We start from the raw sequence: 12,189 nt of genomic DNA on the forward strand, positions 1-12,189 counted from the left end.
TTACGAGTAAGGCTAAACAAAGTATAAAAAAGTGCAATTTAGAGTCTGGGAAATATGGTAATCCGCTTCAAAGAAGTAATTAACTGTTGCATCACTAAGGTTGCTTCTTTATTTGTATTAACAATTCAAGTTGTACAAAATACCTGTAGAGTCATCTGGGGAGAAGTAACCTCTGTTGTTTGCCTTGTCAGGAGGCATCATCCTCATATTGGGACTAGAACATCGGCTATTGTTCCTACTTCCCTGCATAAGACAAAAGTATCAGTGGTGTTGCTCATAGTTATATTAAATAGGACATAAGTAAAGTTGCAACCTCTACTAAAATGTTTGTGATTCACTAAAGCAATAAAATACTTACAATCCACATACAGTATGCAAAAAACAAGTTAAATATATTCATTCAAAAAATAGATTTCTCAATATATTCATTTTACATCCTATAGACCAGTGTTTCCCAACCTTTTTCTTAGCTGTGGCAGATTTGTTGAATTGCTAAATTTTGAAGGCACACGAGCAACTGAAAATCTAATTTCAGACTATGTCACCTACATTTACAATATAAAATCATTCTCAAAGTTTTATTCACCAAGAATCAAATAATAACCCCCGCAAGTTATTCCAAAATCAAAAATTTCACACTGACCCGTCACCAAAAATGGATTTTGTATGATTTCATGACTTCTTGTAATTTCCACACTTGACCATGGATCATGGCACACCAGTATGTCGCGGCGCGGTGAATGGGAAACACTGCACTAGACATTTAAAAAAAAACGGACACCCATGCCTGTAATTCTACACTTTGACAATAGTAATCTAAGTGTACACATAGTATGAATGGAGTACTAGAATGGTGTTTTGACCCATCTAGTATTTACTAAACACTGTCATTGTGCATATGCCATGGTTTTACTATATTCAAGGTACTTCACTGTCTCGAGCACTGAATCGCATCTGAATTGTGTGGTACTACCACCGCCAGTGATATGTGGGTAGCTTCTACGTCAATCACGATCTACAAATCAATTGCCAAGGTATTGTTGGTAGCTCGCCTGAGAGTAAGATTTGATCAAGTCTGTTGGATTCCATTAGTCCTGAACAATGTCTTCTTTATTCTGTGACATTGCATTGTGCCCAGCACAATACTCACACTTCTGAACACGCTTATCTGATTCTGAACAATCATCAGGCTCTCAATTTTAAGTGTGGTTCTGACAGCCTCGCCTTGTCTTATTGTGAAATATTGAGGTGCCCGTTAGTGTAGACACCTACTGTGGCAGATAGCAACATGTGTTCCTGAGTCAGGGTAAGGCTAGCCTTAAAGATATCAGACATTGCCGAAACAATGGCAAAGGAGGGCAGATGTCCTTGACGTTCTCACTGTACTGTGCTCAGACGTCAGACGCGATTGCGAAGGACGGCGGATGTCCTTCACTGTACTATGCTCAAGCTTTAATAGACGCCGAGTTTTTGAATAAAGTAGGTCTTGCTTCCTGTCTGCATCCAGAGCGTGTTGTGCATTTTCCCACTACAACAGTCTTTAGCTTGATATTGGACACATCAAGAGACCACAATTATGCTTTAATTTGGTGCATGTAAGCCAGGAGGCCTTGGAGTACTGGGAACATGCCCTGAGCACCTCCACTTTGGATGCTCCAAAAGGTTTCTTGACACTTCGGTCCTCATCTGTTTTGACTATTGTGGATGTGTTTTGGTACACATGTAGTTGGCTTAACTCACATATAAACACAATCAGACGTCTCAATTGTGTAATCCACCCCTCCCCTTAGAGTTGAGACATCCCTGTTATCATGGCCACCGAATGTAATAAAGCAACAGAAAAAAAAAGTGTAAGGTCATAACAAAGTTGGCAAACTGTCCTACCTGTTGTTCTCCTTGCAAGTGGAAAAATCCACGCAATTGTCTTTTCCTCTATTTGTGGGTGAATTTGGGAATTTTTTATGGCGAACCGGACTAAGGACCAATTCACCAATTCAATTTTTTGTTACATTCAAATGAACAAATCTTAGCCCGTTAGACACAGACATACAAAGCAGAGGGGTGGAGAATAAGGGAGCGGCTGCAAAAGTATCCACCTCCACTGAAGGGCAAGCAGAAAGTAAAAATTGCCATGCTGAAGTTGCTATCTCTCAACACCTCGCTGGCCTCCTATTTGCTAGCAGCAAGCAGTGGCTCTATTTTGCCACAAGGTTAGCACACTGTAGAAGCCGTCACCGTGAAAGAGTAATTAATTAGTGAATCAAGATATGACCTTGTCCTTTTGTCAGCTCTGGCTGAGTTCCTGATTCTTGTGCCGCCCCTTGTACGTCAAAGAGTTACTTGAGTTTTTCCTCAGTGTGCCAAACATAATTTGCAGTTGTCGGTTTATTATCAGAATGGGCAAAATATTGTATTTATATTTTTTTTAATATTTTCTACTTTTATATGATTTATTATTTATTTATATTATATCATATTTCCCAAATTTACATATGTTTTTTTCAAGATGGCGCCATCAGGCGGTGGCAGCAGCTCTGTCCACTCTTATTTGTTTTTCGTGTTTTACAGCCTTTCTATCTTTTTTTTAATTACATTTTAATATTTCTTAATACATTCCTTTTTACTTTACTTTGTACTTTATACTTTTTACTTTAATGTTTTTACAATGTTCTTTGTTCTATTAGCTTGGTTTCTTTCTGCTAGTTCTTTTTGGAACCATTCAGCCATGCCTTCGCTGTCATACACATGGGATCATCTGTGAACAATACGCAGCAGAAAGAGCAACACCTCAAAGCCGCTGGAAATCCGGAGCTGGAAAAAAAGTGCCGGGAGAAGAAGTGACGCTTCAGATCAATCATTCCATCTATTATTATGGGGAAAGTGAGATCCTTCCCCGATAAGATGGAAGAGCTGTCGGCGCTTTGTACTTTGTGCTCTTTGCTTTGTTGTTTTGCGGCCTTTACGGCTCAACCAATCTAATCTAATATTATTTGTTTAGATACTGGAACGAATACATACCTATTTCATACAAAATTGCGATACTTTTATCGGTTTAAAGAGTTCAGGAGGTAGCATTAAAAACTGAGGAACGAATAATGATAATTCAATGTAAAATATACCTCTATTTATGAAAAATGCTAGTACATGTAATCTGCTATCAGTTAAAATAAGATGGTCAGGTGGGCCAGCTCTGTTCTGGGCTGTCCTTTGGACTCTGTGGAGGAAGTGGGAGAGCGGAGGATGCTGACCAGGATGATGTCCATCATGGACAGCACCTCCCACCGCCTGCATGAGTCTGTGGAGTCCCTCCGAAGCTCTTTCAGCAATAGACTGCTGCACCCTCATTGCAGATCCTTCCTCCCATCAGCTGTTAGGCTATGTATGTATATATGTGCTTATATATGTATGTGTATGTATGTATATATATATATATATATATATGTGTATATGTACACGTATGTGTATATGTATATATATATTTCAGCAGCACGCTTATTTATTTATATATTTATTCATGTATTTATTTATTTATTAACTTACTTATTACCTATCTATTTATGTCTAAAATGCCTTTCCTACTGCTGCATCCTCACCCTCTTGCTACTGTGACAACGAAATTTCCCGAATATGGGATGAATGAAGTTATCCAATCCAATCCTAATAACGGCGTTAACAAAATACCGCTGTGATGCCGTCATTTTTTTTTTAAAACATGCGATCAATTATGGCCTTTCCCGTGTTTGGAACTCAAGACAGTATGCAGTGAATCCTGGATAGGAGCTTCATACTGTGGATTTGATCCTGGTATAACTTAATTTTGGGTTTTAGTGGGAAAAATTGGTACATTGAGGCAGCGTATATATCTAAATCGAGTACTTGCACCCAAACTGTTTATATTTATATCTTATTTATATCTTTCTTTTTTAAACCGCTATTTAACCTTCCCGTTTTGCTTGTTTGTGTGTACTTTAAGTTCAGTAAATGTTTAGATTTCTAGAGGGGTGTTTTATTTCTAAAATACATGTATATAATGTGGGGCGGCCCAGTGGAACGAGTGGTTAGCGTGTCGGCCTCACAGCTCTGGGGTCCTGGGTTCAAATCCAGGTCATGACCATCTGTGTGGAGTTTGCATGTTCTCCCCGGGTCTGCGTGGGTTTCAGGTTTCCTCCCACATTCCAAAAACATGCAATGGTATTGGGTTCCGGGGTTGTAGTATATTGACTTTTTTTTTAAAATGCTGAGATATTGCTGTTGATTCAATTATTTTTTTAACTTTAATTGAAAAAAAAGAACTTAAAAGCGTTAAGAAATGATTTTGTGAATCAATAACCATCAAACTAAAATATAATCGCTTTATTCGTAAAAATGTTAATCATTAGACCACAGGTGTCAAACTGATTCCAGAAAAGGCCAGAAGGTTGCAGGCAATGTTCCCTCTAATTTTTCGTTGGTCTGAGCAGAAAGTCAACCTCCCTGAGCGCACTGAGTACCAGTGTGAGCGACATCATCGGTACTCGGATGATTCGCCTAAAGACGTTTCGCCGACGGACGTTTGACAGACGGGCAGGTCGCCGAATGAACGTTCGGCGGAACGTCCATTCGGCGACCTGTCCATTTTTCATGTAAAACATGCTGTAAAACACGAAAAACATAAGTGGACAGAGCTACTGCCACTTGCTGCCGCTTAAATGGCGCCATCATGGGGAAAGGGGTATATTAAAAAAAAAAAAAAAAAAAAAAAAAAAAAATCAGATTTTTTTTTTTTTTTTTTTACTGCGCGCCATATGATTGCTGCTGCGCAGCGAGGACGAGAGTAGTGCGCAATTGCGCACGCGCGCAGCTTAGAGGGAACACTGGTTGCAGGCTTTCTTCCCTACTGAAAAAGCGCAGACAGTTAGGCCAATGAGGAGTTCTGCTGGTAGAAGCAGCACCTGACTGCAATCAACTGATTACAGTTGTAAGAGAACAGATTGGTGAAAATGTGTCGTCTTGGTGGGTTGGAACGAAAACCTGCACCCACTCGGCCCTTTCTGGAATGAGTTTGACACCTATGCATTAGACTATTTGTTAAGATAGTCGAAGACTAGTCGGGAGAAAAATAATCGTGTGGGACAGACAACTGGAGAGTTCCAAAATCTGCAAGGAGGATTGGGAGAGGATTCCCAAATCCAAGTAAAAAAACATGTTGCATCATTTTCATGAAAACTCATGGCTGTACTAGCTCAAAGGGTGCTTCGACTCAATACTGAGGAGAGTCCAGAATACAAGACCAACAAATCCAATTCGAGGTACTACAATCCGTCCGCACAGGATGAGTTATCTGCTGATTCGCCATTGCAGGCGCTTCGGTATGATATTTTAGTATATCTTTTCAATTAAATTTGCAAATATTTTTCTTTTTTCTGTCAAGATAAAGTGCTGACATTACTGAGAAATAAAATGAACTTTTTTGGCAAATGGCAGATTGAAAATTTTCAAGCTGTATGAATACTTTCCATACCCAATGTATGCGTGAGTCTATTAAATTAGCCGACACAATTATGGTAGACAATTTCATTTTTGCACAAAGACAGAGCATACATTGGCGGAACCAGACCACACCACTATCAACCTAAAAACAATGAAGATCCTTTCAATTCAAACAATTTTACAGACCTATAATTGACTTACCTGGGTGGACTCTGTGCCAATGCCTGGCAAATCTTGAACAGAACGGCGCCTTTGAGGTTCACATGTGGCTATCAACAGAGTAAGGGGACGAAAGAAGAGGAAAAACAATTAATAATGATATTTAGTAATCCCTCGAATATCGAGGATATTGTAGACAAGAAATGGCCTCTGTAAACGGAAAACTGCGTAGGATCACTCATAATATTAAAACCATACATGTTTTCGTGCCTATACAAAAAACAGTACAACACAAGTACAATTATCAAGAAGTGTATTTATTCAATATTCAAATATTCATGATAAGCATATAAAGACAGATGTGTGCATTTATATATATGTGTGTATATATATGTATATATGTACGTGTATATATGTATATATGTATATGTATATATATATATATATATATATATATATATATACACAGACGCTACCCTACTTACGAACATTCGACTTACGAACAACGGTACATACGAACATGTCTGCAAATTGTGTTTATGTCGAAAAATGTTCGTAAGTTCGATTTTGTATTGCACGCCTTTTTCCGAGTAGTGCTTCTTTCCGCCGCTAATACCGACGCCTGGCGCTGTGAGCTCAGCTCACCCAGCATCCACCTTCCTCTGCCCAGTTCGTTGCAGTGCGTAAGTTGCGTAAGTGCGTGACGTATCTCCAGTGTGCAAAGAACCTTTTTCATTTTTATCATGAAATATCTCATGCAGCCATTATTCAATATGGTAGGTGAAAAGCTAAAGGCTTCTAGTGAGGGAGGTGCAAGGAAGAGGGAAGCCATTTCATTTGAAACGAGTGGCAATAATAACGAAGCTTGATGCGCGTGAGAGTGGTGAGCGTTGCACGGGCATACAACTTGAATCGTTCGACCGTCAGTACCATTTATAAACAGAAAGATCAAGCAGCAGGGCCCAAATATTGAATGTTGCACAAAGTTTGCAAATCAATTGAATGATGCCATACAGTGCTACCGCATCATTTATGATGAAAAAAAGAAGAAAACTGTGCAATCGTCGTTAGATCGCTTCTTACGGCCAGTTTCTAATACATAAATATCTCTCTCTCTCTATACAGTACTGTACATATTCTCTCCATTTTAATAAATGTTTTTTTCAGTACAAACCAATGCGTGTTACTTATACAAGCATTAAACATACAAATGCACTTATATAAACCTTCAATATACTTATTGTTGGAGTAATCATTATTATAAATGTGTTTGCAATGCTTATTTAGGAATATAAAGCCTTATAATATACATGCTTACTATATTAATCAATATATTTGCTTATTAGGAATAGTAATGCTCATCCTAAATGTGTAACTATATTAAACAATATATATATATATATATGTGTTAATCGCTTTTATGTTAGAGTTAGAATTAATATGTGCTTTCAACGAAGACAAACGCTTACTCCAAGGTCACTCTCCAGGACAGCTGGCTCCAGCTAGAGACTTAACAATTCACTGAGTCCTTGCTCCGAGGACTGATTACTGGAAGATACGCCTCAACCCTTTCCCCAGATACAAGTTCGCAATGAAGATCTGTGAAGGACGCTTAAATTGTTGTTGATTCAGCAGATGGCTATCAATCAACCTCCGGGATTACTCGCATATTGTTTTACATTGTGACGCTAGGTTTGACGCTAGGTTTGCTTGATATGGAATTGTTTTGTTTCTTGCTTACGCAATTGGATCGAATCGATAACCTTGTAATTGTTTTGATTTGAGGCCTTAAATGGGCAGGACAAAATGCCGCTCGGGAGAATAATCTTGACCTGACGAGCGGGTGGATGTATTCTCTTCTTGCAAGAATTAAATGGTGATGTGACTACAGATGCCTTTTTTATTGAAAGCTGAATTTGGAAATACCTAAGGATAAACCTAACATTTGGTCCTTCGAGCCTGTGGTCAAGATACCGAAGCAGAATCCAGGTCGCTTCCGTTCGATATCTGGAAAGACCGTGCACGGCGCTTAAATACCCTTTTCCGGGCTGGATGACTCGAAGGGGCGCCTGGATTCTCGACGGTTGACGACTAACCCTCTGAAAAAGACATCTGGTGACATATCTGGTAAGTCCACGTGAATGTCTGCGTTTGTTGACGGGTTCCAAATGCGCGAAGGGGCATTGCACGTGAGGTCCATTTTTTTAAAATGAGACTCGCGTCCAGGGGGACTGCGTAAAACCCTGGGTATACTAGTCGCTGCCAGGTAAAGAGACAGAGCATGAGTCTATAAAACTTGGGGCAGTTCGGGGTGTCCTGTGCCGCGGTCCGGAAAGGTACAAATATAGCTCTGACAGTATTTCACGCTAGGTTATACATTAGGAATTTGGGGCAGTTCGGGGTGTCCTGTACGGAAGGTACAAATATAGCTCTGACAGTATATCACGCTAGGGTATACATTTGTGTTGCGTGTGTTACGTGTTGCGTGTGTTACGCGTGTCCTTCCGCGGAAAATAAATTTGCTAACTGATAACTGAGTGCACGCGAGCTCCCTCCAAAATATGGGCAGCTCGAATGAAAAAGCGGCTAGCGACGACGATCCAAAACAGCGTCTGCCGTGTAGAGATTGGAAGTTTGTTGAAAGTCAAAGCGCTACAAGAGTTAAACACCTAAACTTATGGATAAGCGAGTATGGGTTTACTGGACAGCTTAATATGCATAAAATACTGGATTTACAAGATAAAATGCGCGCTAAGCACAAGAGTAATCTGTGTAAAATGGATAATGATGGATATGAGCATACAAATTATTGGTTCTTGATGGCAAAAAAGCGTTGTGATGGGAACGTTAGGAAAATTGAGCGGAGTGAGAGCCAAAATGTTGATAACAAGCGAGGCGGCTTGTTCCACAGAAAGAAGGGTGATAAAACGGGTCCGTTGTGTGAAAAAATAAAAGATAGCGCGGCCTCCTCGGCTGACGGGGACAGAATAGAAATGTTACCAAGGGGTTGGAAAAAACAAATGAGGTTAAACAGAAATCGGGTTTTCAAAAATGCTATGTGCTGGGTTTGTGGAGAATTGGGGCATATATCGCGTGATTGCCTGGACAAAAAGGTCTCTAAAAACAAGGCAGGCCTGCTCAAAATGATTTAAATGAGGATTTTGAACATGAGGATGTTGAGCTAATTTTAAACCAGAGATCACATTCTTTGTGAATGAATTCAATTGGAATTTTTTGTGTGATACTGAAAGTTGTAAAACAGCAATTAAAATGGTTATTTCCAAGTGCTAGGCATACTTTGTTAATAGTAACTAAATGTACTGTCAATGTACTGGAATGAAATGGCTTATTGTGGCTTATCCTGGTTTCGTTCCCGTCTGCTAGCGGGAATATTTTGGTTAACAGAAATACAAAACGGCAAATTAAATGTTTAGCGGGGTTGCCAAAACTGCGTTTTTGTCATACTCTAAACTTGCCAAATAATGCGTCGATTGCGGGGGAAGCGCTCTGTTTTGGTGCGGCTGATTTGACGGTGTTAGACATTATAATAGAGTATAGTATGCGCGCGGACCGCACAAGCGACTAAAATTTTTGGGGGACCCCTTCCGTGGAGAATATTACAATAATTGGCCTTGGGGGTGCTGAAGCAAACTTGAGGGCAGAAATGGGTTTTTGCTATGATATAGTTATGCTTGCACCATATAGTGATTATGGGGTCTTGGCAAAATATTGTGATATACAGATGCTCCCCTACTTACGAACATTCAACTTACGAACAACGGTACATACGAACATGTCTGCAAATTGCGTTTCAGTCCAAAAATGTTCGCAAGTCAAATTTTGTATTTCGCGCCTTTTTCGGAGTAGTACTTCTTTCCGCCGCTAATACCGACGCCTGGCGCTGTGAGAACTCAGCTCACCCAGCATCTACCTTCTTCTTCGTTGCAATGCGGAAGTGCGTGAATGTATCTCCAGTGTGCAAAGAACCTTTTTCATTTGTATCATTAAATATCTCATGCATCCAATATTGAATATGGTTGGTAAAAAGCTAAAGGCTTCTATTGAGGGAGTTGCAAGGAAGAGGCAAGCCATTTTATTTGAAACGAGTGGCAATAATAACGAAGCTTGATGCGCGTGAGAGTGGTGAGCGTTTCACGGGCATTGAATCGTTCGACCGTCAGTACCATTTATAAACAGAAAGACCAAATATTGAACGTTGCACATCATTTATGATGAAAAAAAGAAGAAAACTGTGCAATCGTCATTAGGTCGCTTCTTTTGGCCAGTTTCTAATACATAAATCTCTCTCTCTCTCTACAGTACTGTACATATTCTCTCCATTTTATTAAATGTTTTTTTTCAGTACAAACCAATGCATGTTACTTATACAAGCCTTAAACATACAAATGCACTTATATAAACCTTCAATATACTTATATCGGCCTTAAACATAAATTATAATACAAAATATAGCACTGAATCAACTTACAAACAAATTCAACTTATGAACAATCGCTCGGAACCAATTGCGTTCGTAAGTAGGGGAGCGTCTGTAGTTGGATATCGGGAGAGTAATTAATTTAGTTTATTAATTTAGTCTTCTCTAAAAAATATTATAATTGTGCACAGGAGGCGAAGCATTGTGCACAAAAAGAAAGAGAGCACTTAGGAATGTCAACAAAAGATAAGCTGCTTTTGCAGCGAGCGTGAAGGTCACAGTCAGCGGCTAAGGGCGCGCTTCCGTTTAAACATTTCAGAATAAGAACAAAACATGGTCTGCAAGGGATGCAGGGTTCCGCGATTATCTTCGCACTTATTTTTGGGATTTGATCAGAAATGTCTTTCGAGGTGATAGAAAATCTGTTTGGCAAAGATTGATTTGGTAAAAGCTTTGGAATTGGGAATAATGCTATTATTATTATTTTATTTTTTGTTTTGTGAAGTTCAAAGGGCTCTTAATTGAAGAGAGCTAGTTTTGGAAGATAAAACGATATTAATACTGTTTTTGAATGGTTGGATTGTTCAAAATACTTTAATATAGGAGATTGGCTGGTTAAAGAAAAATGAATGGATTTTTTTTAAACAATATTATGGCATAATGGTGACAATTTGTGGGTCCTTTATTAAACATTGAAAATTGTAATTAGGAAATGCCTAGTAAAAGGTTGATTTCTCTAATTTAATTATTGTAGATTTTTCTTGTGGTAACAGAGAGCTATAGGAAATAGCTCTTATCTTAAGTAAACATAGTATGGGGTGATTTACAAATTATGTCTTAGGTATTAAGAGTTATTTGGTTGTTAAAGAGATCAGACATGAAATTAACAATGCAGAAATGGCATGAGAAATTTCGTGGCATTCGTCCAAATTATTAGGTACATTGAACCTGGCTGGGGTAGATAAGATAATTGGTTAAGGATAGGCATAGTTTCCCTAGAAGAAACATGGAGCGTCTTTAAGTGCACAAAAGATGTTCCCTGTTTGGCCTGAAGGGGAATATGCTTTGGTATAGGTCATATTGATGACTATTGGGACGTTACTGTCTATTACTTTAGGGGCATACAAATTAAGAATTTAGCCAAAACTTACTGCATTGCAATTATGGGGTTAATACACCTGAATGTTACGGTGATAACGATTGGCAATAACAAGCTTAGATAAAGGGGAATATCTACAACAAATTCAGGTGGGGCCTTTCATGGTGTGAAACGAGTGATGAAATAATGTCTATGTTTAGAAAATAACATCTCCAAATTATAAAATAGCAACCTTTGAGAAATGCTTTAAGTAGATGGGTTGACTAGAATGGGCAAAATTCGATAGCATTGAAAGGGGGTGTAACTTAATGGAGAATATGGAGGTAAAGTTTTACAAACGGTTAAAATACTTAAAGGGTGTGTGTGTGTGTTTCAATGTGTCACAACTTTTCCGTTATTGCATTATTGGCGAATAGATAGTTAATCACAGCCACTCGCATGGCAGTCCACATGCTGACTGACTGGGGTAAGGGGCGGTGGCAATTGAACAAATTTCTATTTTTAGATATGTGGCATGTGAATCTAATACATTAATTATCTAGTTTCTTCAGGCATCAACCTTGCGGTTCGAGGATCTACTAATGCGAATGGATCCAGACCTTCCGGAGTGTGGAGTATTCCTGGTGTCCTCAAGAATTCGTAGGTTTTCTCTGGGTACTCCAGTTTTACTCCAACAAAACAAAATTATGGATGATTGGGGGAGCACTCTAAATTCCTTGATTATGAGTGCGAGCGTGGATGAGTGTCTGTCTTTTGTGTTTTAATTGGCTAGCCACCAAGATATATCAATATTCTAATATCAAGGTGGAATATTTCTGAAATCGCTGATAAGCCTTTCGAGGACGGCGGTGGCAGAGTAGGACAGAAACAAAAAGAAAATAATTTTGCCAAATGAAATTTTTTGATTCCTGCAATGGGAAATTTTGGGAACCTGGGGGACTAAACAAAAACAAAAGACTTATCTGGGAGGGCTGCCATTGTGAGTCATGGTAAATTTCATGCCTCAAAAAAGGGGGAGGTTATA

At 39.0% G+C, this 12,189-nt stretch overlaps 1 protein-coding gene across 3 annotated transcripts in view; it reads right to left on the minus strand.

Annotated features, from left to right (window-relative positions):
- Positions 1 to 12,189, minus strand: part of map3k7 (mitogen-activated protein kinase kinase kinase 7) — a 79,048-nt gene that overhangs the window by 12,204 nt on the left and 54,655 nt on the right. For all 3 annotated transcript variants that reach the window (XM_077587951.1, XM_077587952.1, XM_077587950.1), the window contains 2 exons: positions 5,671 to 5,738; positions 144 to 243 (listed from right to left, as the gene is read on the minus strand). In XM_077587951.1, coding sequence (XP_077444077.1) covers positions 144 to 243; positions 5,671 to 5,738 — 168 coding nt within the window. The remainder of the gene's footprint in view (positions 1 to 143; positions 244 to 5,670; positions 5,739 to 12,189) is intronic.

This window comes from Stigmatopora argus, chromosome 19, assembly GCF_051989625.1.
Source record: "Stigmatopora argus isolate UIUO_Sarg chromosome 19, RoL_Sarg_1.0, whole genome shotgun sequence".
Taxonomy (NCBI): Eukaryota; Metazoa; Chordata; class Actinopteri; order Syngnathiformes; family Syngnathidae; genus Stigmatopora; species Stigmatopora argus.